At 52.0% G+C, this 26,408-nt stretch overlaps 2 protein-coding genes across 2 annotated transcripts; both read right to left on the bottom strand.

Moving 5' to 3' along the window:
* Positions 1–865: 865 nt before the first annotated feature.
* On the bottom strand, positions 866–6,420 carry LOC128136051 (uncharacterized). The gene is made up of 5 exons (XM_052775142.1): positions 6,196–6,420; positions 5,539–5,761; positions 3,545–3,828; positions 2,028–2,132; positions 866–1,204 (listed from the first exon to the last, which is right to left on the bottom strand). Exons 1-5 carry the CDS (start codon positions 6,418–6,420, stop codon positions 947–949), a joined length of 1,095 nt encoding a protein of 364 aa, XP_052631102.1. The 3' UTR covers positions 866–946.
* Positions 6,421–19,198: 12,778 nt separating this feature from the next.
* On the bottom strand, positions 19,199–24,762 carry LOC128136050 (uncharacterized). Its single transcript, XM_052775141.1, has 5 exons — positions 24,538–24,762; positions 23,881–24,103; positions 21,876–22,159; positions 20,362–20,466; positions 19,199–19,537 (listed from the first exon to the last, which is right to left on the bottom strand). Exons 1-5 carry the CDS (start codon positions 24,760–24,762, stop codon positions 19,280–19,282), a joined length of 1,095 nt encoding a protein of 364 aa, XP_052631101.1. The 3' UTR covers positions 19,199–19,279.
* Between the last annotated feature and the right edge of the window lie 1,646 nt (positions 24,763–26,408).

The raw sequence follows: 26,408 nt of genomic DNA, 5'->3' as shown, positions 1-26,408 counted from the left end.
TTGTTTTATTCCCCATTGGCCAAAAGGTCAACACTTCCACGTACTGACGCGTGTCGGATTGGTCAGTTCGGCTTTCAACCTGCGGCCTCTAGGGTTTGGGGTTTTTTTCCTCTCCTCCCTGTCCAGAGAAGTTTCGTTTCCTGTCGGGGTGGGTGTACCTGCCACACTGGGATGGAGGTAACTTTCCCCATAGCAGCCCTCATAGTGCTGTGCTTTGTAGTTGTAGCTAGAAGGGTGTTGATAACACACCAATGTTTTGGCTACTGCTGAGCAGTGCTCCCACAGCACGGAGGCTGTCTCTCCAACCACCCCCACCCCCAAAGTCCAGTAAGCTGGGGGTGGGCAAGAGGTTGGGAGGGGACAGAGCCAGGACAGCTGACCCAAACTGACACAAGAGATATTCCACTGTGCTATGGAAGCACCACAGCTGCCGTTCAGACCGACTCTTTTCTCCTACCATATCCCTCCTCACCAGAAAAGGGATATCAACGGGGCCTTAGCACACAGCCATTGATAAAGCGCTCCAACAGGAGTTGGATGCTTCCACCGCATTGCACTGTGCCGAAACCACCCTTGTACGGCATGCCTGTAGCGCCACATACAGTATTTTCTAAAGTTTTAGCAGCAGCCTACACTGGCTTTACGTACATTTGCGTACCGCTTCCAAAAAGCTAAGAGTTTGCTTCCTGCACGACGCAGGAGACTGCTAAGCGGTTCCAGCATCACGCTTCAAATGACTGGGCAAATCATTATCTGTCTATAGAACACTGTTAACAGACTGAAACGTTCCACATAATTACGCTCCAGGGAGACACCATTTTAACTTGCAGAACTATTTCCCTCAGTAAGACGCACAAGACAGAGGTGATATCCCCATGCTAAATCTTTATTGTGCAACTGCTGCTCAAAGCTTTTATTACCTTCCACAGACACACGTCACAAAAAATTAGACGTCAACAGCGGCTACTAGACTGACGGGCAACAGACGAAATCCATTCAGTGGCGATTTGTACACGTGCAGCAACTCTTGCGGTGCAAAAATCTTAGCCAGGCGGCCAGCCCAACTGACGGCCACCCAGAACATGTAGATGTACGTGACAGACTGCCCGCCCTCGGGCCCTTCATCCACAACCATCCGGAATCCATTGGTCAGGCCCAGGTGAGCAGCACGCTTCTTGCCAACAATCATGAAATGCCCAAGAAGCTGGAGAAGGAAGTACAAACCCATAAATAAGTAAAATAAAAAGCCACACACAAAGAGGGGAGAGGGCAGGAAGGGAAGGACTGAGAGCAGAGAACCACCCAGAGAAACCAGGTAGCCAATTCCTAGCAATTCAACCGTTGCGCTTCAAATTACCGTCTGTCCGCCCGCCTGCAACTGACATTTTCCAAGCAAAGCTACAAAGACCGATTATGCACACTGTGTGTGTGTGGGGGGGGGGGAGGGAAGAGCCATGCAATTTTTTTCAAGCTGGACAGTAACGGACTACAAAACGGCCACAGAAGCTAAGTTTGTCTCCGGGTTAAAGCCCCCATTATATCTTCAGGCAACATAAGCAATTGTGGTGGAAAATAAACCTTAGGGTGCCTTTTGCGTGGGTTTACAAAGTCTTTGAACTTGACTTTCACAGCCAAGAGTGAAGCATCCAGCACCTCTCAACCAGCTTTGCCCTTCCTCACCCCTGACCTGCCAAAAACCCCAAGCCCTCTTCTCCGTATTAGAGGAAGTACTACTACTCTTACTCTAAACCACGACGACAGGCATCAGACTGCGCTCCAAAACAACGCTGCATTTTGCACCAGAAGTACATACCCAGGGAGGAGCGTTGCTTTATATCGCTACTGTTAGTCAAAAAGCTCAACTCCATTACAAGCTAGAGGCAAAAGATTATAGCGCCAGAAAACCCACAATAGCCTACTGCGTGTGCCCTATCAAGAGGAAAAGGGGGGATGGGAGAGAGAGTCTAGTAAATTAGGAACTAATTACAGGTACAGTTTAGCCCACAGAAAGCTTCCGCAGTACTTACAGGTTCACCAGAATCTTCTGCGTCAGATAACCCGATAATTGGCTCCTTAGGCGTGACTAGGAAAAGCGTCGGAGCTTGGGGCGAAAGATCATGGAACGCAAGGCGCTGGAGGAAGAGTAAACAGTTAAAACGCAATTGGCTTCAGAGAAAGGCAATAGCTTAAGCAAATCAATACGCCCCACTGAACTCGTACAGAAGCAGATTGCCAGATACCCCAAACGCAAGCCGAAACGTTGATTTTTCTTACGCGATATTAATAATTTCTATACACAAAATACAACATATTTACAGAGCCCCCTCCAGAAGTGCACGCAAGATGATGGGGGCAAGGAGACGGGCCAGTACTTCAGATTAGCGACCTCCAGTATGTTTCAGTTTGGGCTGATCATTTCCTAAGCAGTTTTTCTATTCGATGTGGTCCACCACAGAGGCAGGAGACAAACGGCTTAACTGAACCAGCAAAGAGTTTGGTGAAGTGGAAGATCAGCGGCCATTCGTTTTCCATGCGACAGGGAGCTCAAGTATTGAACGAAAGCATAATCGCAGGAAGCCTGCAAGTGCCTAGTACGAGCCTGTCTTCTGTACTGCACATAAACCCTACCTTCAAAAGCAGAAGGCATCCCTAACTGTTAATCTTCAGCATTTTAATAACAAAATTATACGGGATACTAACTTAAAGTTAACATCGTGTAGGCAACGGCTGCATTTTTTTCCCCACAGTCTAAGCAGCTCACTCTGGTTCCTAGCACGTTGTGGTGCACCAGCATGCGCGAACCTCGCAAGCATGCTGTTATCACGGTCCCACTTCGCCACAGAAACAAGATCTGGGAAGCTTTTGCAGCCCGCAGGATGACCGGTTTCTAGCTTTTTGTTAAGAAAAATAAGAAAAGCTGTAATTCTTTGCTTTAATAATCCAGTTTGGGGGTTCAGAACCAAAGCCTAGCACAGCAGAGCTGTGAAATCTCTATAATGCTGTTACGAGGCACATCGAGACCTGCATTTCTCCTATGCAGAACTAACTCATTACGGTCGCTGCTCTGGTTTCAAGACTATCATCCCACACGAGGCAGGACCACTCCCATCCCTCGGCAGCAAACTTCGCGCGACTTGCAGTGCCAAAGGGATATCGGGCGGCAGACGTCTGCGGCTGCCACCAAGTGCGTTACCGTCAGAGGCCCTCCTCTACGCACGCGCACGACGCGGTGGGGCTGGGAACCGAGGCGAGCCGGGCAACACCGGCAACCCGGTACGCGCCGCAGCAGCCGGGGGCGGGGGGGGGGTACCGAAGAAGCGCGATGTTTTAGGGATGGTGCAGTAGAGAGCGCCACAACCCAGAGAGGCCCCGTCCGTCCCCCGTCCCTCCAGCCACCCACCCACCCGCAGCAACGCCGCCACCCGCCCTGCCGCGCTCCCGGGCACCGCGCAACGGGTCCTCGGCTCAGGGTGCCTGCGAGCGCAGGGGGAGGGGGAGGGGGGGAAGGGAAGAGGAACCGCGCACAGAGCAAAGCCGCGGCTACCTCCTCGTCCTCGTAGATGACGTTGGCGGGGAAGCGCCTTGCCGGTGATCTTTCCGAAGACAGTAGTGGCGCCACCGGGCCGGGCGGCCCGCGCCCCAACAATCTCGCCAGCCACGACAACGCCCGTTGTCGCCCCCGCGCTTCCTCCACTCGGCCAGGCCCTCCGCGGCGCCCATTGGGCCGCCAGATCGCCGCCGGCCGATCCCGCGTCTCGATTGGCTGTCTCGTCTGTCGTTGCCGCTTGTCCCCGCCCCCTTGGCGGGTCCGCCCTCGTCGACCTGGCGCTTACCGGGGCTCAGGGAGTTTGCGTGCCCCCGGGGCGCGGAGGGATCCGACCGGGGCGCGGAGGGATCCGACCGGGGCGCGGAGGGAGACGACGTCGGGCGACTCCGCGGAGGGATCTGTGCCGTGTAGTGCTCTGTGCCGTGTAGTGCTGCGACCCTGCGGGCGGGCAACGAGGTCTCAGAAGAGGCTGTTGTAGCTAGAAGTACTATTTCTTGTTATTTATTACCGCATCAAGTCCACCCCAAACGTGCTTGTGGCTTCTTGGTGCTGCTCCCTCCAGTCAAATGACTGCTTTTGCCAGGGCAGGGCAGGGCAGGGCAGGGCAGGCCTTAACTTTTCAGAACATTTCGCAGAACCGACAGAAGTTGCTCTAAATTGTTCCCTGAAAGCCCCGCTTCAGTTGCAGACGTTTCTAAGCTGCACGCCTCCTGGGAGAAAATAAAATACAAAGCCTGTGTTCAGCACTGGTGGCTTGAGGGCTGGAGGGCAGATCAAGATAGGATTTGCGCTAAGCTGGGTAGGAGGCTTTTAGAAAAATAGGCAGTGCCCCCAAAGCTGCCCAAGGGTGGCCTGTGGTGCCCTGCGCCCCCGGGGATAGTGAGCAATTTGATTGGTCTACACAACTGTATTGTAACATACATAAACCCTGCTTTCCTCTATATCGGGCTAAGGATATCCTTAGCCTTCTTTGCGGCAAGGGCACATTGTCAGCTCACGTTCAACTTGGTGTCCACCAGGAGCCCCCCACGTCCTTTTCTGCAAAGCTGCTTTCCAGCCAGTCGGCCTCCAGCATATACCGGTGCATGGGGTTGTTCCTCCCCAGGTGCAGGACTTGTGTACGTTCAGGTTCCTCAGGTGGTCTCGAACCGGATCGTTTCCTACGATGGGAGGGACTTTGTTCCCCCAGTCCCGGCCTTGAGGTTCAGGGACTTGAGAGATGTGGGAACAGTGGTTGCCAGCGAAAAGGGAGGAAAAAAGTCGTTGAGTACCTCAGCCTTCTCCATGTCGGTTGTCACTAGATCTCCCGTCTTCTTTATCGGAGGGGGGTGGGGGTGGCGTACGTTTTCTTTACTCTTCCTTTTCTGACCAACGCACCTGTAGAAGCCCTCCTTATGATTCTTCACATCCCTTGCCAAATTCAGCTCCAGCTGTGCCTTAGCTTTCCTGATCCCATCCCTACACACCCGGGCAGCATCCCTATATTCTTCCCAGGATGCGTGTCCCCGCTTCCACTGCCTTTGCATTTCCTTCTTGCGCTTCAGCTCGACCAGAAGGTCCTTCCCCAGCCATGCTGGTCTCCTGCCTTCCTTGCCTGATTTCTTACGCATGGGGATCGAGAGCTCTTGTGCGCTAAGAAAAACGTCCTTAAAGAGCTGCCAGCTCCCTTCTGCTCCTTCTGCACAGTGGCTTCCAACTCCTCCTGTTTGTTACCCGTGCTGCATGCATTGGTATAGAGGCACTTCAGCTGGGCTGTCGACCGTGTCACCTTTTTGGAGGATCAAGCCCCAGTTCCTTTGCGGCATTTCTCAGGTGTTCCCCTGTTGGTTCCTAACGCATCAGCAGCCCCTGGCTCTTCTCTGTTGCTCAAAACTCCGTCCCCTTCCCCCGCTGAGTCTAGTTTAAAGCCCTCCTTGTAAGTCTGGCCAGCTTGTTGGCAAAGACCCTCTTGCCCCGCTTGGTCAGGTGAATCCCATCAGCTCCCAACAGACCCGGCTTCTCAAAGGTAGATCCACGATCATAGAAGCCAAAACCTTGAGCGTGGCACCAGCTACGCAGCCAGGCATTCACCTGTTCAATTCGTCTCCTCCTTCCTGGACCCCTTCCTCTGACTGGGAGGATAGAGGAGACCACCACCTGTGCTCCCGATCCTTTTAACATTGCTCCGAGGGACGTATAGTCTCTTGGGAGGGTTCTAAGTTGCCTCGCCAGACCCTACACGGAATAGTAGGAGCGGATGATAATCTGCAGGGTTCACCAGGCTCGGCAGCCTCTCAGTGACGCCACGAATGCGAGCTCCTGGTAGGCAGCAGGCTTCTCTAGGGAAATTGATTGGACAGCAAATGGGTGCTTCGGTGCCTCTCAGTAGGGAATCTCCAATTACTAATACCTTGCGTGCTTTTCTGGCAGCGCTGGTTCTAATGCGGGTGGGTGGTTGGGTCAGCTTTGCATGGTTGGCTTGTCCTGGATCCTGTCCGTTACTCACATGTTCTTCAGTCTCCAACCCCAGAGCATCCTGTCTGTTATGTAGGGACACTTCAGGAGATGGGGAGGGTTCTTCCTTCTACCCCAAGCACAGACAAGCATCCAGTCTCCTTCATCTCGTGAGTGCCTTGCATCAGTCAGCTCGAGGTTGGATTCAGGCTTACCTTCCTCTTGCGCAGCCTTAAGGCAGGCTGTCGCTCAGCCCGGGACAGCGTACAATACCACGCATCGATCCCCTGCTCGCATTCCCGGATACCGTGCTGCCTGTCGAGCTCCTCTTGTAGCATAGTTACTTGTCCAAGGAGATCTTCCAGCTGGGCACGCTTGCAGCTATGACGTCCACCGCTGCCTTCGGGTGCTAGGGGGACTTCCAGGTACTGGAGCTCCATGCGGCCCGAGGTCTAGACAGCTATATCAGTCCTTGGGAGGTCTGTTTGTGGGGAGATGTCAGCACAGGTAGGCTGTAGCGCTTCCGTTTGGGTTGCAGCCGCAGCCTTGCAGTTGCGGCAGGTGGACACCATTTTCTTTCAGCAGGTCACCTCGAAGTCCCAGGACAGAAGAGAAAGGGTGGCAGGTACCGGCGGGGGGGGGGAAGGGAGAGAAGGGGCCGCTGCAGTCCCACAGCCTTTTCCATGTCCTGTGTCACCAGGTCCCCCCGCCTCATTCAGCAGAGGGCCCACATTTTTCCATAGCCTTCCTTTTGTCACCTATGTACTTACAGAATCATAGAATCGTTTAGGTTGGAAAAGACCTTTAAGATCATCGAGTCCAACCTTCAACCATGCCCACTAAGTAGAAGCCCTTATAGAAGCCCTTCTTGTTGTCTTTGACCTCCCTTGCCAGATTCAATTCCAGGTGGGAATTCCAGCTTTCCTAACCTCAGCCCTGCGTGCTCGGACAATGTCTCCGTATTCCTCCCAGGTTACCCGTCCTTGCTTCCACCCCCTGCAGGCTTCCTTTTTGTGCTGGAGTTTGGCCAGGAGCTCGTTGCTCATCCACGCAGGCCTCCTGGCATTTTTGCCCGACTTCCTGCTCGTTGGGATGGACCGCTCTTGAGCTTGGAGGAGGTGACCCTCCAGTATTAACCAGCTTTCTTGGGCCCCTCTTCCCTCCAGGGCCTTATCCCATGGGACGCTTCCAAGCAGATCCCTGAAGAGGCTAGAGTCGGCTCTCCTCAAGTCCAGGGACGTGAGCTTGTGTTTTACCCTCCTCCCTCCTCTCGGGATCCTGAACTCCACCATCTCACGGTCGCTGCAGCCAAGGCCGCCTTTGACCTTCGCATCCCCAACGAGCCCCTCCTTGTCGGTCAGTAGGAGGTCCAGCAGAGCACCTCTCCTCGTTGGCTCCTCTATCACTTGGGTGAGGAAGTTGTCGTCAATGCACTCCAGGAACCTCCTAGATTGCTTATGCCCTGCTGTGTTGTCCCTCCAGCAGATATCGGGGTGGTTGAAGTCCCCCGTGAGGACCAGGTGTTACGGAGGCATGCACAATCAAATCCAACAGGTGTTAAAGCTCAGATTTATTCTTCAGCAAAAGTTAGTTAGAACTCCGGTAACATTTTATAAAACCACAGGCTCAATGATGTAAAGAGTATTAATACTTCACAGCTGACTTAAGAATCCTTAAGATTTAAAAATGATGACTCAAAACGCGCATATCACTCACCTAAAAGATGATGAGGGCTCTCTCCCTCGAGGAATTACCTCGGGCGGTGCCCTGACCCAAGGGGGAGCCCCTGACTGCAGACCCGCTGCTCCAAGGAGGACTGATTCCAACATGTCCTCCGGCGGGACCCCATTTCTACCCCTGTCGAATCTGATCTGTGGTCATTTAATCGCTATTGGCTAAGAAGGTCACCTCTGTGTACCTGGCACGTCTCGATTGGCCAGTTCAAATTTCAACCTGCGGCCTCTAGGGTTTAGGGTTTTTTTTCCTCTTCTCCCTGCCTGGAGAAGTTTCGTTTCCGGCTTGGGAGGTGGGGGGAGTGTACTGCCACACCAGGGCCTGCGAACGCGAGGCTGCTCCCATCTTATCTGTCTGTAGAGGGCCTCATCCGCTTGTTCTTCCTGGTCGGGTGGCCTATAGCAGACACCCACTAGAATGCCACCCTTACCCATCTTCTCTTCAATCCTTGCCCATAAGCTCTCAGTCGGCTCATCAGCCCTCCCCAGGCAGGGCTCCATGCATTCCAGCTGTTGTCTCACATAAAAGGGCCACTGCCCCTCCTCGTCTTCCCAGCCCGTCCTTCCTAAAGAGCCCGTAGCCCTCCGTTGCAACACTCCAGTCACGGGAGCCATCCCACCACGTCTCAATGATCCCAACAAGATCGTAGCCCTGCAACTGCACACGCATCTCTGACTCCTCATGCTTATTCCCCATACTGCGTGCATTAGTGTACAGGCACTTCAGAGAGGCACCCCCAGCATGTTGACTCCCCAGAAGGGGTTTTGGGGATTTCTCCATAATGGTGCCTTGTAGGCACTTCCTTGCTTACATGCAAATGCTGGAGGTGACCCTGCTTAAGCCCCGTTTTGGTGATTTTGTGATCCCTTCCTGTCACATCAACCCCTGCGCTTTGCTCAGTGACCCTGTCCGTCGCTGCCTCGCAGGGCTGCTGGTTACTCTCTCCCTCCCCTCCTCATTCCTAGTTTAAAGCCCTCCTAATGAGGTCAGCTAGCCTACTGGCAAAAATACCTTTGCCCCGCTTAGTGAGGTGGATCCCCTCTCTCCCAAGCAGACGCTGACCCACAAACAGGGGCCCATGGTCATAGAACCCAAAACCCTGTCACCAGCACCAGCTCCGCAGCCAATTCTTGACCCGCATTATCAGTGCCCTCCTCCTCCCACCCTTTCCCCTCACCGGCAGGACTGAGGAGAACACCACCTGGGCCCCCATGCCCTTGACTATCGCCCTCAGAGCTCTGGGGTCATTGCTAGGGGAAACCTGGACAGTATCAAAAGCATCATCGGTGCCCAATTCTCAGCTTTGGGTCTCCTTTGCTACTGAAATTTCAGTTACGGAAGACGGATTGGTACCTGCGCTTCAGTCAAATCAACATTCAGTCCTAATCCTTCCCGACAAAAGGGTCAGGAACTACATCTCCAGCCTTACTTATTGTCCTTTTACCCTTCACATCCTCAAGGCATTGCCTTCTCTAAGGCTCTGTTTTAATCAAGTTTAGCAAGACCAAGCTCGCATCTACTCCATGACCTCTTCATAGCTGTTCCTGGGTTTCCAATGCGCACACACAAAGAGAATCCAACGGGCTCCGCACATTTTCATCCCTTTGCACGCAGGAGTTCCAGTTCTTTATCACTTTTATTACCAAGTGAGAAAGAAAATGGAGTCAAGATCCTTTTTCTCACAAGAACCTCTTATTGCTCAGAAAGAAGGCTTTTTCTCTTGAAATTCCCCCCCCCCGCCCACCCAAAGTGACTGGATCCCCAGATATTTCCCGACTTTCCTATCTCCAAAACGTCCTGTTCCTACCCCAGTCACTATCATTCTTTAAACCACCAACCCCCTTCAACTGCTACATGGAGGAATCTGCCTTTTAGGCTTTGCGATGGGTTGACGGGTTGACCTTGGCCGGCTGCCAGGGGCCCACCCAGCTGCTCTCTCACTGCCCCTCCTCAACAGGACAGGGAGAGAAAATAGGATGAAAAAGTTCCTTCAGGAAATATCCACCTGCCGGATCCACGGGCAGCAGGGAAATACCTGCCCCAGACAGCGTTTTGCCCTTTCTTAAATATGTTTCCACAGGGGCACCACCAGCTTCGCCGAGTTGCTCAGCTTTGGCCTGCGGTGAGCCCGGTGCCTAGCTGGCTGGAACCAGCTGTGTCCGGCACAGGGCAGACCCTGGCCTCTTCTCACAGAGGCCACCCCTGCAGGCCGCACCTGGAGCACTGTGTCCACTTCTGGTCCCCACAATTCAAAAAAAGACGCAGACAGACCGGAGAGAGTCCCAAGGAGGGTCACGAAGATGATCAAAGGGCTGGAGAACCTGCCCTATGAGGAAAGACTGAAGGAGTTTGGTCTTTTCTCCCTTGGAGAAGAGAAGGCTCAGGGGGGACCTCATCACAGTATTCCAGTACTTAAAGGGTGGCTACAAAGAGGAGGGAGGCTCTCTCTTCACAAGGAGCCACATGGGGAAGACAAGGGGCAATGGGTACAAGTTGCCCCAGGAGAGAGATTTCATCTCGATACAAGACAGACTGACTATTGACTTTTTTTTTTTTTTTTTTTTTTTTACAGTGAGAACAATCATCCACTGGAACAGCCTCCCCAGGGATGTGGTAGAGTCCCCATCGCTAGAGGTTTTCAAGGTGCGATTGGACAGGGTGCTAGATAATCTCATCTAGGCTCCCTTTCCCACGGAAGGATGGAGCAGATGATCTTTCAAGGTCCTTTCCCACCTGGGCTGCTCTAGGATTCTACGATTCTTCAGTGGATCACTGTTTAATAATAACCCTTTGCTCGCTCTGGTTTGGAGCAAAGTATCGGCAACGTTGCCTGCGAGGCGAGACGTGAATTCCACCAGGCGCCACAGGCTTCTAAAACCTATGGTAATCGCCCAGTCTCTCTGAATGTATAAGACTGTCGTGGTTTCAGCCCAGCCGGTAACAAAGCACCACGCAGCCGCTCGCTCGCTCGCTCCCCCCACCCCGGCCACGTTGGGATTCTTACCGAAATCCGGAATAAAAGTCCTTAACACCATTGTGAAGTTAAGAAGCAGGCACTTCGTTTATTGCAGCGCTGGGGACACGGGGGATCGCTCCTCCAAAGGCGTGTCCAACTTAGTATCAAAATCCATCAGTTTTTATAGACTTTTTCTGTCAGGTCATTGTTACATAAGCTCTTTACATAAAAATGCATACTATGCTCGCTCTTAAATTTAACCTGTATAATGATTGGTCCTTTGATTATATAACCTTATCAATATTCTTATTTAAAAACAATCATTGGTCAGTTACACTTAGCTCTACTGATTGGAATCTTCGATACTCAAATCAAGATGGGAAGGGTAAGCAGCAAACTGGTGTCCATGACGGTTCCCTTAGTTTCTTGAAACAAAACATAGAAAGACCAGTAACTTCCTGGTGAGGTTTCTATGGTTAGCTATTTCAAACTTCAACAATATTAAGGTTCCTATAGTCACACATAACACAGTTCCTAAAGTTTCTATGGCTACATTTCAAACTTAACAATCCTATACATTATGCTTCACAATTTTACTTCTTAATCAAACCTAACTCTTCTATGTGATTAAATTTTGATTTCTTTACCAGAATATTTGCAACAGGATGAGGAGAAAATATAAAGGCAGGCTCGTGGGTGGAGATAAGGACTGGAAGGGATCACTCACCACTTACGGTCACGGGCAAAAGACAGGCTCAACTTGGGGAAGAAACAAAATCAATTTAATTTACTACAAATCAAATCAAAACAAGGATATTAGGAAGTAAAACCAAACCTTAGAACACCTTCCCCCCACCCCTCCCTCTTTCCCGGCTCAACTCCACTCCCGGTTCTCTCTACCTCCTCCCCCCGGCGGCGCAGGGGAACAGGGGATGGGGGTTGGGGTCAGCTCGCCACACATTGTCTCTGCCGCTCCTTCCTCCTACAGGGGGAGGACTCCTCACTCGTCCCCTGCTCCACCGTGGGGTCCCTCCCACAGGAGACAGTCCTTCACGAACGTCTCCAACGTGAGTCCTTTCCGCGGGCTGCAGTTCTTCCCGAACTTCCCTGGTGTGGGTCCTTTCCGCGGGCGGATCTTCAGTCACACACTGCTCCAGCGCGGGCTTTCCCATGGAGTCACGGCCATCTTCGGGGGCCTCCGCTCCACCGTTCACCTCCATGGGCTGCAGGGGGACAGCCTGCCGTCTCACCACGGGCTGCAGGGGCATCAACCTCCTCAGGCGGCCCTCCTCCCCCTCCTTCTTCACTGACCTCGGTATCTGCATGGGTGTTCCTCTCGCATTCCAATCCCCCTACTCCCTGCAGGTTCCCCTTCTTAAATACGTTATCCCAGAGGCACTACTGATGTACTTGAGAAATGATATACTTAAGGAGTGATGTACTTAAGACGACCACAAAGGTCTTGTGAAATAAGATACCCTTTGTATACACAAGGCATGCCGTGCTAACGACTGTGCCCCTGAAGAAGAACTAAAAGACTGATAAGAAGGGAACATCCTACCCCAGGAGGCGCCTAAAAGTTGAAAAATTGCTAATAGCCATGAAGTCAGCAAAAAATCTTTGATAACTGGAGGAAAGGTAAAGGCGGCAGGGGGAGATCACGACCACCGACTCAATTCAAGACCAAAAGACTTACCCCCCCCACTCTCCTTGAGCATGCGCTGTAGAATAAAAGAACACTGTACCTTTAATTCGAAGCGGGGAAACTTTAACCCAATAGAAACTGTACTAGATAAGCGACTACCAGTAATAGTTTTGGGGAAGAACTTTGGAAATTGAATATGTATAACTGAACCGTATAAATTGCTTGCCCGTTTAGGCATGAGGTGTGCTAGCTATGTGGATTACCACCTAGCCCCCATCTTTGCGCAAACATGAATTGGAATAAAATACCTCTGCTCTGTGTGTATATTGGCGTTTCACACACCGAGTAAACGCCCCCACTTGTGGGACAACACTACCGCCGTCACCGATTGGGTCAGCCTGGGCCGGAGGCGGGTCCGACTTGGAGCCGGGGGAGCTTCTAGCAGCTTCCCACAGGAGCCACCCCTGCGGCCCCCTCCCCCGCGACCCCCCTCCCCCGCGACCAAAAAAACCCCACGCCACACAAACCCATAACAAAGCCATACCTAGCTTCTTCAAAATTCCCCCGCCCCCAGAAGCGGGAACACCTTCCAGATACCTTAGGGAGTTGACGCAGACAGAACAATAGATGTTACCTAGCTCAATCATTCAGTAAGCAAACACTGCACCAGTGCAGTTTCAAGGAAACATCATATGTCAGTTTCCATCTACTTCAGGTAAACCGTTTCCATCTCCTCCCCGGGAAGACTAAATAAAGGTGAAGTCCTCGGGTCACTTACACGCCTGTGTCACCAAACTTCACCCGATCGCTTGGGGATATAGAAGAGATGAAGGCGCCTTCCAGTGGGCGTCTCAGATGCCTCAGTAACATAGGGTTCAAGGGCAACAAAGGATCGCCCTGCTTTCCCATGCCCATCTCCCTTTTCTAATGGCTGCTAAAGAAAGATGAAGTTTGCCGTCTCCCTGTGATGTAGTTTTGGTTTGGGTCTGGCTGGGATGGAGGTAACTTTCCCCATAGCAGCCCTCATAGTGCTGTGTAGTTGTAGCTAGAAGGGTGTTGATAACACACCAATGTTTTGGCTACTGCTGAGCAGTGCTCCCACAGCTGACACATCCCTTCTAGGTATGCATACCATTTCCTAACTGTGGCCTTTTGGGCTACTCCCTCGGGAGGAGGCGACCCATTGAGGACTGAGTTTAAGAGAGGGAAAGGGCCCTGTACTATAACATCTTGTGATGCGCGCAGCTTTTCAGCCTCCTTAACCGCTCTAGTGAGGGAAAGGACCCCCTTTTTCCCAATCTGAGTATCGTTGTTCAGTCTCCTTAAATGAAGTGGAAGAGAATAAGAAAGGCCTAGCTGGTCCTTGCGGTCCCTTTTGAAACACGCCACAGTACGAAGCATGTGCGGCAAATCCCCATTCCACCCTTAACGGGTCTCGCGGGTGCAACGGGCCTAGTCTCTGATAAGCCTTAAGCTCATCTTTCAAAGTGTTAAGGGCTTCCGTATGTTGCAAAGTCCAATCCCATTTCCTATTCTTTTGGAGCAAGTCATAGAGAGGCCGGGCAATCACTGAGAACCCTGGTATATGTTTTCTCCAGTAGCCTGAAGTACCTAGCAGCTGCTGTAATTCCGTTTTATCGCCCGGAGTCTGTCCCTTTTCAATAGCTGATAAGAGTGTCGTCGGGTACCGCAACTGCTCCAGCTATCCACCATGCCCCCAGGAATTTAATTTCTTGTCCAGGACCTTGACATTTAGAAGATGGAATGTCTAGCCCATTCTTGACTAACAGATTCCAGATGGCCTCAGCCACTTGCCCTACCTGTTCCTTGTTATCCCCACCGACTAGGATATCATCTATATATTGATATATGTGAACACCTGATGGCACTTCCACAGCATCAAGAAGCTTGGCTAAAGCATTGAGGGCAATAGTGGGGGAATGCCTCTATCCCTGGGGAAGCCAATTAACGGTGTTTTGTGTCCCCTCCCAAGTGAAGGCGAACTGGGGTTTGTCCTCTTCCCTTAGGGGAATCATAAAAAACATATCCTTGACATCTAAAGCAGCCATCCATGGGTGGGCCGCGGCCTGTATTGCCGTTACTATTGAGGTTATGCTCGGAACAGCAGCAGTTAATGGTGGGGTATTACTGTTCAATCTCCTATAATCAACTGTTAGTCGCCACCTCCCATCTGGTTTACGGACTGGCCAAACAGGAGAATTATAAGGGGAATGTATGCGACCTGTGTCCTGGTTTCGGCTGGGATGGAGTTGATTGTCTTCCTAGTAGCTGGTGCAGTGCTATGTTTTGAGTTCAGTATGAGAAGAATGTTGATAACACTGATGTTTTCAGTTGTTGCTAAGTAATGTTTAGTCTAAAGTCAAGGATTTTTCAGCTTCTCATGCCCAGCCAGCGAGAAGGCTGGAGGGGCACAAGAAGTTGGGAGGGGACACAGCCAGGGCAGCTGACCCAAAGTGGCCAACGGGGTATTCCATACCATGTGACGTCACGTCTAGTATATAAACTGGGGGGGGGTGGGGGCGGGGGATCGCTGCTCAGGGATTAACTGGGCGTCGATCGGCGGGTGGTGAGCAATTGCACTGTGCTTCATTTGTATATTCCAATCCTTTTATTATTACTGCTGTCATTGTATTAGTGTTATCATTATTAGTTTCTTCTTTTCTGTTCTATTAAACCGTTCTTATCTCAACCCACGAGTTTTACTTCTTTTCCCGATTCTCTCCCCCATCCCACTGGGTGTGGGGGGGGAGTGAGTGAGTGGCTGCGTGGTCCTTAGTTGCTGGCTGGAGTTAAACCACGACAACTTGTGATCTGTCTCTTCTCAAGATCGTTAATTACTTCCGAAATACCCCGCTTGGCAGCGGCTGGCAGTGGGTATTGAGAGACACGGGTTACCTTAGATTGCGGTAGTGCAGGAGCAACCTGCAACGTTTTCACGTGGGTAGCCCCTGCCCCTTGTTGCCGAAATCCGGAATAAAACTCCTTAACAGCAATGAGAAGTTAAGAAGCAGGCACTCCTTTATTGCAGCGCTGGGCACATGGGGGATCGCTCCACCTATCGTGTGCACCTGTCTGGTTTAACTATGCAGGTTAAATGCACACCTGTTATACATATTCACTAGATTTCCGAGAAATGTTATACATAATCATTAGTTTTCCGGGAAACTATTAACATATGTAAATGTCCTTTACGCAAGCGCAGTGAACGTCTCTGGTGGTCTTCAGAAGCCCTCTGGTGGTCTTCCATAGTCTTCCTCACTTGTCCGCTTCTTGACCTCTCTTAGGTGATTCTGCGCAGTACGATTCTCACCATCATCTATATTAGTTTACATAAAAATGCATACTATGTCTATTCTTAAATTTAACCTTTCTAATAATTGGTCCTTCAGTCACACCATCTTATTAATATTCTTACGTTAAAACAATCATTGGTTAATCTCACTTAACTCTACTGATTGGAATCCTCGATAATTAGATCGAGGTGGGAAGGGTAAGGGGTTTCCAGGCAGCAAACTGGTGTCCATAACGGTTTCCCTAGTTTCCTAAAACAAAACACTACAAACCAACAAATCTTTGTCAAAGTTTCTGTGGTTAACTGATTTTAGACAATACTTGAATTCTTATAGTCACACACAGTACATTTTCTAAAGTTCCTAAGTTCCTATGACTACATTTCAAACTTAACACTCCCATACCTATGCTTCACAATTTTTTACTTCTTAATCAAACCAAACTCTTTTATATAATTAGATTTTAATTTCTTTATCAAAATATTTTCAACACCCTCTGCCCCCAAAGCTCCACACTCTGCCATTGGGTAGGTACCACTGTTTGCCCGCCAGCACATCGAATCCCAGTATATTTCCCTCATAGGGGCTCAAAGCCACTTCCACAGCAGTCATTCTCTTTTCCCCAGGTAGCCAAAGTTGAGTTCGAGCTATGGGACATTTTTCTGCTGCTCCTGTCACTCCCATTATGTTTATAGTCTTTCTCGATGGTTTAATCCCTAGCTCATTAGCTTGTCGTTTGTTTAAAACACTAATTTGGGCTCCCGTATCAATTAAAAATTCTAAACTTATCCGTCTTGGACCCACAGGAATGTGTATACAAGGCTCCTTATCAGCAGACCGTTGGCAAGAATTCACCACGCGCATTGGGCGGCCTGAACCCCAGACCGCAACTTCTAGTTTTTAGCCCTTCCAACTCCCCTCGCAGTGCCGCGAAAGGGTTCAGTTTCTCTTCCCGAGGGGGCGGGGTTGCTGGCGCTTCCCTTTGGTCTCTAGTTTTCCCCTCCAGCAATTCCACCAGCTTCCGGATGTCGTCAGCGGCCTGCCCGTGCAGCACGGCTCGGGGTGCCCCCAGTGCCAATGCCTTCCGCCAGAGATCATTCCTTCCGGGATCGTCGTTCCGACCCGGCCGACCCCGGGAAGGAGGCTCAGGCTCCCGGGGGGGAGGCCGTTCGGGGCGGCGTTTACGACTGGCTTGCCGGACCTTCCTGTTACCCTCCGCGCCACCGCTCGGCTCCGCCCATCCCATCTCGCGCCCGTGAACTACTATGCTGTGCAGTACTTCCGCCCAGGTCATCCCGTGCGCGGGCGGGTTCTGCTGATTACGCTCAATGGCCCCCTGAATTCTTTCTCTGAGGGACACTGGACGTGTATTTTTAAAGCATCCGGCAGCCCTCTAATAAGGGGTCTAAGGGGTGGCGGGGGTCCACCGGTACAGCCATCGCTATCCCTTGCTGCCCTCTGTCGTACATGGCCTGAACACAGGCCGCCTTTTGCACTTCCTCCGTTAACTCCAACAATCCCTTTACCCGGATAGTAACAGGTTCTCCTCTCTCCTTGGGGTCCACACCCCCAGCCCAATAGGCTACTCGGGACGTTATCGACTGATCACCCGCCGGTCCGTCACTCAAAAACACTCCCGGTCCCCAGAAACCCCTCGCTTTGTCATCACTCAATAGTATCCGATCTCCCCCAGTTAAAGAAACCCTCCACAAATACTCAGTTTCGGTTTCGCCCGGCTTGCGTGAAAACTTAGCTTGTAATTCACTGAGTTCGGGTCCCGTCCACCGTCCAAGGGGTCGTGCGGACAGTGGCTCGGGGGTTCCCACCGTGCGGACCCGTGTGCCTTTCTGTTTTAATAAGGGGTCGCGCGTCCCTTTCCTCCAATTCCTCTACCTCTTCAGAGCTGTTTTCATCAGAGTCTCCCAAATGTCCCCATCCCAATCCTCAGGGTCCGTGCCCGTAATTAACTTTCAGATTTGGGTAACGCTGGGGGGCTTTTTTGCTTGCGCGAGCATAATTTCAATCTTTCGTTCTAATAGACGCGTCCGCTCCTTTTCTCGTTTCAATTCTGCCTTCGAACAACCTATTTCCCATTGCTTTTTAGAATTATCCTTTGCCAGCCTGTCAGAATCATTATTTTGGTTTTGCGCTTGAATCAAGCAGGCGCCTAGGATGGCACACATACTGCCTTTGCCATCTCGACTATTTCCGCGGCATTGTTCTATTCTCTCCACGACCGCTGCTGGGTCGGACCACTTCTCCTTTGCCCATTCCATACCTGGGGGAGAAGGGCTACAGCCGTGCCTCCGTAATAATTCCTCTATTAACATCATCCTGCGACTACTCCAATTTAATGTTACGGAGGCTCACACAATCAAATCCAACAGGTGTTAAAAATCAGATCTATTCTTCAGTAAAAAAGTTAGTTAGAACCACGATAACATTAGTGAACCACAGGCTCAATGATGTAAGGGGAATGAGTACTACACAGCCCACTTAAGAATTCTTAAGGTCTAAAAATGATGACTCAAAATGCGCATGTCGCTCACCTAAAAGATGAGGGCTCTCAACTTCGAGGAGTTACCTAGGGCGGCATCCCGACCCAAGGGGAGAGCCCCTGACTGCAGACCCGCTGCTCCGAGGAGGACTGACTCAAAATGCCCTCCGGCGGGGCCCCATTTTTACCCTTGTCGAATCTGATCTGTGGTTGTTTTATTCCCCATTGGCCAAAAGGTCAACACTTCCACGTACTGACGCGTGTCGGATTGGTCAGTTCGGCTTTCAACCTGCGGCCTCTAGGGTTTGGGGTTTTTTTCCTCTCCTCCCTGTCCAGAGAAGTTTCGTTTCCTGTCGGGGTGGGTGTACCTGCCACACTGGGATGGAGGTAACTTTCCCCATAGCAGCCCTCATAGTGCTGTGCTTTGTAGTTGTAGCTAGAAGGGTGTTGATAACACACCAATGTTTTGGCTACTGCTGAGCAGTGCTCCCACAGCACGGAGGCTGTCTCTCCAACCACCCCCACCCCCAAAGTCCAGTAAGCTGGGGGTGGGCAAGAGGTTGGGAGGGGACAGAGCCAGGACAGCTGACCCAAACTGACACAAGAGATATTCCACTGTGCTATGGAAGCACCACAGCTGCCGTTCAGACCGACTCTTTTCTCCTACCATATCCCTCCTCACCAGAAAAGGGATATCAACGGGGCCTTAGCACACAGCCATTGATAAAGCGCTCCAACAGGAGTTGGATGCTTCCACCGCATTGCACTGTGCCGAAACCACCCTTGTACGGCATGCCTGTAGCGCCACATACAGTATTTTCTAAAGTTTTAGCAGCAGCCTACACTGGCTTTACGTACATTTGCGTACCGCTTCCAAAAAGCTAAGAGTTTGCTTCCTGCACGACGCAGGAGACTGCTAAGCGGTTCCAGCATCACGCTTCAAATGACTGGGCAAATCATTATCTGTCTATAGAACACTGTTAACAGACTGAAACGTTCCACATAATTACGCTCCAGGGAGACACCATTTTAACTTGCAGAACTATTTCCCTCAGTAAGACGCACAAGACAGAGGTGATATCCCCATGCTAAATCTTTATTGTGCAACTGCTGCTCAAAGCTTTTATTACCTTCCACAGACACACGTCACAAAAAATTAGACGTCAACAGCGGCTACTAGACTGACGGGCAACAGACGAAATCCATTCAGTGGCGATTTGTACACGTGCAGCAACTCTTGCGGTGCAAAAATCTTAGCCAGGCGGCCAGCCCAACTGACGGCCACCCAGAACATGTAGATGTACGTGACAGACTGCCCGCCCTCGGGCCCTTCATCCACAACCATCCGGAATCCATTGGTCAGGCCCAGGTGAGCAGCACGCTTCTTGCCAACAATCATGAAATGCCCAAGAAGCTGGAGAAGGAAATACAAACCCATAAATAAGTAAAATAAAAAGCCACACACAAAGAGGGGAGAGGGCAGGAAGGGAAGGACTGAGAGCAGAGAACCACCCAGAGAAACCAGGTAGCCAATTCCTAGCAATTCAACCGTTGCGCTTCAAATTACCGTCTGTCCGCCCGCCTGCAACTGACATTTTCCAAGCAAAGCTACAAAGACCGATTATGCACACTGTGTGTGTGGGGGGGGGGGGGGAGGGAAGAGCCATGCAATTTTTTTCAAGCTGGACAGTAACGGACTACAAAACGGCCACAGAAGCTAAGTTTGTCTCCGGGTTAAAGCCCCCATTATATCTTCAGGCAACATAAGCAATTGTGGTGGAAAATAAACCTTAGGGTGCCTTTTGCGTGGGTTTACAAAGTCTTTGAACTTGACTTTCACAGCCAAGAGTGAAGCATCCAGCACCTCTCAACCAGCTTTGCCCTTCCTCACCCCTGACCTGCCAAAAACCCCAAGCCCTCTTCTCCGTATTAGAGGAAGTACTACTACTCTTACTCTAAACCACGACGACAGGCATCAGACTGCGCTCCAAAACAACGCTGCATTTTGCACCAGAAGTACATACCCAGGGAGGAGCGTTGCTTTATATCGCTACTGTTAGTCAAAAAGCTCAACTCCATTACAAGCTAGAGGCAAAAGATTATAGCGCCAGAAAACCCACAATAGCCTACTGCGTGTGCCCTATCAAGAGGAAAAGGGGGGATGGGAGAGAGAGTCTAGTAAATTAGGAACTAATTACAGGTACAGTTTAGCCCACAGAAAGCTTCCGCAGTACTTACAGGTTCACCAGAATCTTCTGCGTCAGATAACCCGATAATTGGCTCCTTAGGCGTGACTAGGAAAAGCGTCGGAGCTTGGGGCGAAAGATCATGGAACGCAAGGCGCTGGAGGAAGAGTAAACAGTTAAAACGCAACTGGCTTCAGAGAAAGGCAATAGCTTAAGCAAATCAATACGCCCCACTGAACTCGTACAGAAGCAGATTGCCAGATACCCCAAACGCAAGCCGAAACGTTGATTTTTCTTACGCGATATTAATACTTTCTATACACAAAATACAACATATTTACAGAGCCCCCTCCAGAAGTGCACGCAAGATGATGGGGGCAAGGAGACGGGCCAGTACTTCAGATTAGCGACCTCCAGTATGTTTCAGTTTGGGCTGATCATTTCCTAAGCAGTTTTTCTATTCGATGTGGTCCACCAGAGGCAGGAGACAAACGGCTTAACTGAACCAGCAAAGAGTTTGGTGAAGTGGAAGATCAGCGGCCATTCGTTTTCCATGCGACAGGGAGCTCAAGTATTGAACGAAAGCATAATCGCAGGAAGCCTGCAAGTGCCTAGTACGAGCCTGTCTTCTGTATTGCACATAAACCCTACCTTCAAAAGCAGAAGGCATCCCTAACTGTTAATCTTCAGCATTTTAATAACAAAATTATACGGGATACTAACTTAAAGTTAACATCGTGTAGGCAACGGCTGCATTTTTTTCCCCACAGTCTAAGCAGCTCACTCTGGTTCCTAGCACGTTGTGGTGCACCAGCATGCGCGAACCTCGCAAGCATGCTGTTATCACGGTCCCACTTCGCCACAGAAACAAGATCTGGGAAGCTTTTGCAGCCCGCAGGATGACCGGTTTCTAGCTTTTTGTTAAGAAAAATAAGAAAAGCTGTAATTCTTTGCTTTAATAATCCAGTTTGGGGGTTCAGAACCAAAGCCTAGCACAGCAGAGCTGTGAAATCTCTATAATGCTGTTACGAGGCACATCGAGACCTGCATTTCTCCTATGCAGAACTAACTCATTACGGTCGCTGCTCTGGTTTCAAGACTATCATCCCACACGAGGCAGGACCACTCCCATCCCTCGGCAGCAAACTTCGCGCGACTTGCAGTGCCAAAGGGATATCAGGCGGCAGACGTCTGCGGCTGCCACCAAGTGCGTTACCGTCAGAGGCCCTCCTCTACGCACGCGCACGACGCGGTGGGGCTGGGAACCGAGGCGAGCCGGGCAACACCGGCAACCCGGTACGCGCCGCAGCAGCCGGGGGCGGGGGGGGGTACCGAAGAAGCGCGATGTTTTAGGGATGGTGCAGTAGAGAGCGCCACAACCCAGAGAGGCCCCGTCCGTCCCCCGTCCCTCCAGCCACCCACCCACCCGCAGCAACGCCGCCACCCGCCCTGCCGCGCTCCCGGGCACCGCGCAACGGGTCCTCGGCTCAGGGTGCCTGCGAGCGCAGGGGGAGGGGGAGGGGGGGAAGGGAAGAGGAACCGCGCACAGAGCAAAGCCGCGGCTACCTCCTCGTCCTCGTAGATGACGTTGGCGGGGAAGCGCCTTGCCGGTGATCTTTCCGAAGACAGTAGTGGCGCCACCGGGCCGGGCGGCCCGCGCCCCAACAATCTCGCCAGCCACGACAACGCCCGTTGTCGCCCCCGCGCTTCCTCCACTCGGCCAGGCCCTCCGCGGCGCCCATTGGGCCGCCAGATCGCCGCCGGCCGATCCCGCGTCTCGATTGGCTGTCTCGTCTGTCGTTGCCGCTTGTCCCCGCCCCCTTGGCGGGTCCGCCCTCGTCGACCTGGCGCTTACCGGGGCTCAGGGAGTTTGCGTGCCCCCGGGGCGCGGAGGGATCCGACCGGGGCGCGGAGGGATCCGACCGGGGCGCGGAGGGATCCGACCGGGGCGCGGAGGGAGACGACGTCGGGCGACTCCGCGGAGGGATCTGTGCCGTGTAGTGCTCTGTGCCGTGTAGTGCTGCGACCCTGCGGGCGGGCAACGAGGTCTCAGAAGAGGCTGTTGTAGCTAGAAGTACTATTTCTTGTTATTTATTACCGCATCAAGTCCACCCCAAACGTGCTTGTGGCTTTTTGGTGCTGCTCCCTCCAGTCAAATGACTGCTTTTGCCAGGGCAGGGCAGGGCAGGCCTTAACTTTTCAGAACATTTCGCAGAACCGACAGAAGTTGCTCTAAATTGTTCCCTGAAAGCCCCGCTTCAGTTGCAGACGTTTCTAAGCTGCACGCCTCCTGGGAGAAAATAAAATACAAAGCCTGTGTTCAGCACTGGTGGCTTGAGGGCTGGAGGGCAGATCAAGATAGGATTTGCGCTAAGCTGGGTAGGAGGCTTTTAGAAAAATAGGCAGTGCCCCCAAAGCTGCCCAAGGGTGGCCTGTGGTGCCCTGCGCCCCCGGGGATAGTGAGCAATTTGATTGGTCTACACAACTGTATTGTAACATACATAAACCCTGCTTTCCTCTATATCGGGCTAAGGATATCCTTAGCCTTCTTTGCGGCAAGGGCACATTGTCGGCTCACGTTCAACTTGGTGTCCACCAGGAGCCCCCCACGTCCTTTTCTGCAAAGCTGCTTTCCAGCCAGTCGGCCTCCAGCATATACCGGTGCATGGGGTTGTTCCTCCCCAGGTGCAGGACTTGTGTACGTTCAGGTTCCTCAGGTGGTCTCGAACCGGATCGTTTCCTACGATGGGAGGGACTTTGTTCCCCCAGTCCCGGCCTTGAGGTTCAGGGACTTGAGAGATGTGGGAACAGTGGTTGCCAGCGAAAAGGGAGGAAAAAAGTCGTTGAGTACCTCAGCCTTCTCCATGTCGGTTGTCACTAGATCTCCCGTCTTCTTTATCGGAGGGGGGTGGGGGTGGCGTACGTTTTCTTTACTCTTCCTTTTCTGACCAACGCACCTGTAGAAGCCCTCCTTATGATTCTTCACATCCCTTGCCAAATTCAGCTCCAGCTGTGCCTTAGCTTTCCTGATCCCATCCCTACACACCCGGGCAGCATCCCTATATTCTTCCCAGGATGCGTGTCCCCGCTTCCACTGCCTTTGCATTTCCTTCTTGCGCTTCAGCTCGACCAGAAGGTCCTTCCCCAGCCATGCTGGTCTCCTGCCTTCCTTGCCTGATTTCTTACGCATGGGGATCGAGAGCTCTTGTGCGCTAAGAAAAACGTCCTTAAAGAGCTGCCAGCTCCCTTCTGCTCCTTCTGCACAGTGGCTTCCAACTCCTCCTGTTTGTTACCCGTGCTGCATGCATTGGTATAGAGGCACTTCAGCTGGGCTGTCGACCGTGTCACCTTTTTGGAGGATCAAGCCCCAGTTCCTTTGCGGCATTTCTCAGGTGTTCCCCTGTTGGTTCCTAACGCATCAGCAGCCCCTGGCTCTTCTCTGTTGCTCAAAACTCCGTCCCCTTCCCCCGCTGAGTCTAGTTTAAAGCCCTCCTTGTAAGTCTGGCCAGCTTGTTGGCAAAGACCCTCTTGCCCCGCTTGGTCAGGTGAATCCCATCAGCTCCCAACAGACCCGGCTTCTCAAAGGTAGATCCACGATCATAGAAGCCAAAACCTTGAGCGTGGCACCAGCTACGCAGCCAGGCATTCACCTGTTCAATTCGTCTCCTCCTTCCTGGACCCCTTCCTCTGACTGGGAGGATAGAGGAGACCACCACCTGTGCTCCCGATCCTTTTAACATTGCTCCGAGGGACGTATAGTCTCCTGGGAGGGTTCTAAGTTGCCTCGCCAGACCCTACGCGGAATAGTAGGAGCGGATGATAATCTGCAGGGTTCACCAGGCTCGGCAGCCTCTCAGTGACGCCACGAATGCGAGCTCCTGGTAGGCAGCAGGCTTCTCTAGGGAAATTGATTGGACAGCAAATGGGTGCTTCGGTGCCTCTCAGTAGGGAATCTCCAATTACTAATACCTTGCGTGCTTTTCTGGCGGCGCTGGTTCTAATGCGGGTGGGTGGTTGGGTCAGCTTTGCATGGTTGGCTTGTCCTGGATCCTGTCCGTTACTCACATGTTCTTCAGTCTCCAACCCCAGAGCATCCTGTCTGTTATGTAGGGACACTTCAGGAGATGGGGAGGGTTCTTCCTTCTACCCCAAGCACAGACAAGCATCCAGTCTCCTTCATCTCGTGAGTGCCTTGCATCAGTCAGCTCGAGGTTGGATTCAGGCTTACCTTCCTCTTGCGCAGCCTTAAGGCAGGCTGTCGCTCAGCCCGGGACAGCGTACAATACCACGCATCGATCCCCTGCTCGCATTCCCGGATACCGTGCTGCCTGTCGAGCTCCTCTTGTAGCATAGTTACTTGTCCAAGGAGATCTTCCAGCTGGGCACGCTTGCAGCTATGACGTCCACCGCTGCCTTCGGGTGCTAGGGGGACTTCCAGGTACTGGAGCTCCATGCGGCCCGAGGTCTAGACAGCTATATCAGTCCTTGGGAGGTCTGTTTGTGGGGAGACGTCAGCACAGGTAGGCTGTAGCGCTTCCGTTTGGGTTGCAGCCGCAGCCTTGCAGTTGCGGCAGGTGGACACCATTTTCTTTCAGCAGGTCACCTCGAAGTCCCAGGACAGAAGAGAAAGGGTGGCAGGTACCGGCGGGGGGGGGGAAGGGAGAGAAGGGGCCGCTGCAGTCCCACAGCCTTTTCCATGTCCTGTGTCACCAGGTCCCCCCGCCTCATTCAGCAGAGGGCCCACATTTTTCCATAGCCTTCCTTTTGTCACCTATGTACTTACAGAATCATAGAATCGTTTAGGTTGGAAAAGACCTTTAAGATCATCGAGTCCAACCTTCAACCATGCCCACTAAGTAGAAGCCCTTATAGAAGCCCTTCTTGTTGTCTTTGACCTCCCTTGCCAGATTCAATTCCAGGTGGGAATTCCAGCTTTCCTAACCTCAGCCCTGCGTGCTCGGACAATGTCTCCGTATTCCTCCCAGGTTACCCGTCCTTGCTTCCACCCCCTGCAGGCTTCCTTTTTGTGCTGGAGTTTGGCCAGGAGCTCGTTGCTCATCCACGCAGGCCTCCTGGCATTTTTGCCCGACTTCCTGCTCGTTGGGATGGACCGCTCTTGAGCTTGGAGGAGGTGACCCTCCAGTATTAACCAGCTTTCTTGGGCCCCTCTTCCCTCCAGGGCCTTATCCCATGGGACGCTTCCAAGCAGATCCCTGAAGAGGCTAGAGTCGGCTCTCCTCAAGTCCAGGGACGTGAGCTTGTGTTTTACCCTCCTCCCTCCTCTCGGGATCCTGAACTCCACCATCTCACGGTCGCTGCAGCCAAGGCCGCCTTTGACCTTCGCATCCCCAACGAGCCCCTCCTTGTCGGTCAGTAGGAGGTCCAGCAGAGCACCTCTCCTCGTTGGCTCCTCTATCACTTGGGTGAGGAAGTTGTCGTCAATGCACTCCAGGAACCTCCTAGATTGCTTATGCCCTGCTGTGTTGTCCCTCCAGCAGATATCGGGGTGGTTGAAGTCCCCCGTGAGGACCAGGTGTTACGGAGGCATGCACAATCAAATCCAACAGGTGTTAAAGCTCAGATTTATTCTTCAGCAAAAGTTAGTTAGAACTCCGGTAACATTTTATAAAACCACAGGCTCAATGATGTAAAGAGTATTAATACTTCACAGCTGACTTAAGAATCCTTAAGATTTAAAAATGATGACTCAAAACGCGCATATCACTCACCTAAAAGATGATGAGGGCTCTCTCCCTCGAGGAATTACCTCGGGCGGTGCCCTGACCCAAGGGGGAGCCCCTGACTGCAGACCCGCTGCTCCAAGGAGGACTGATTCCAACATGTCCTCCGGCGGGACCCCATTTCTACCCCTGTCGAATCTGATCTGTGGTCATTTAATCGCTATTGGCTAAGAAGGTCACCTCTGTGTACCTGGCACGTCTCGATTGGCCAGTTCAAATTTCAACCTGCGGCCTCTAGGGTTTAGGGTTTTTTTTCCTCTTCTCCCTGCCTGGAGAAGTTTCGTTTCCGGCTTGGGAGGTGGGGGGAGTGTACTGCCACACCAGGGCCTGCGAACGCGAGGCTGCTCCCATCTTATCT

This window comes from Harpia harpyja, chromosome W (genome assembly GCF_026419915.1).
Source record: "Harpia harpyja isolate bHarHar1 chromosome W, bHarHar1 primary haplotype, whole genome shotgun sequence".
NCBI classification, from domain to species: Eukaryota; Metazoa; Chordata; class Aves; order Accipitriformes; family Accipitridae; genus Harpia; species Harpia harpyja.
Note: the sequence above shows the minus strand (reverse complement) of the source record. Positions and strands in the feature narration are given on the sequence as shown.

Coding starts and splice junctions, on each gene's coding strand:
- LOC128136051 (XM_052775142.1), bottom strand. CDS start 6,420: ATGGAGCTCCAGTACCTGGAAGTCCCCCTAGCACCCGAAGGCAGCGGT. Junction 5,762..6,195: donor TAAGGCTGCGCAAGAGGAAG/GTAAGCCTGAAT, acceptor TATTCCGTGTAG/GGTCTGGCGAGGCAACTTAG. Junction 2,133..3,544: donor TCATCTACGAGGACGAGGAG/GTAGCCGCGGCT, acceptor CTCTTCCTCCAG/CGCCTTGCGTTCCATGATCT.
- LOC128136050 (XM_052775141.1), bottom strand. CDS start 24,762: ATGGAGCTCCAGTACCTGGAAGTCCCCCTAGCACCCGAAGGCAGCGGT. Junction 20,467..21,875: donor TCATCTACGAGGACGAGGAG/GTAGCCGCGGCT, acceptor CTCTTCCTCCAG/CGCCTTGCGTTCCATGATCT. Junction 19,538..20,361: donor CAGAAGATTCTGGTGAACCT/GTAAGTACTGCG, acceptor TTCCTTCTCCAG/CTTCTTGGGCATTTCATGAT.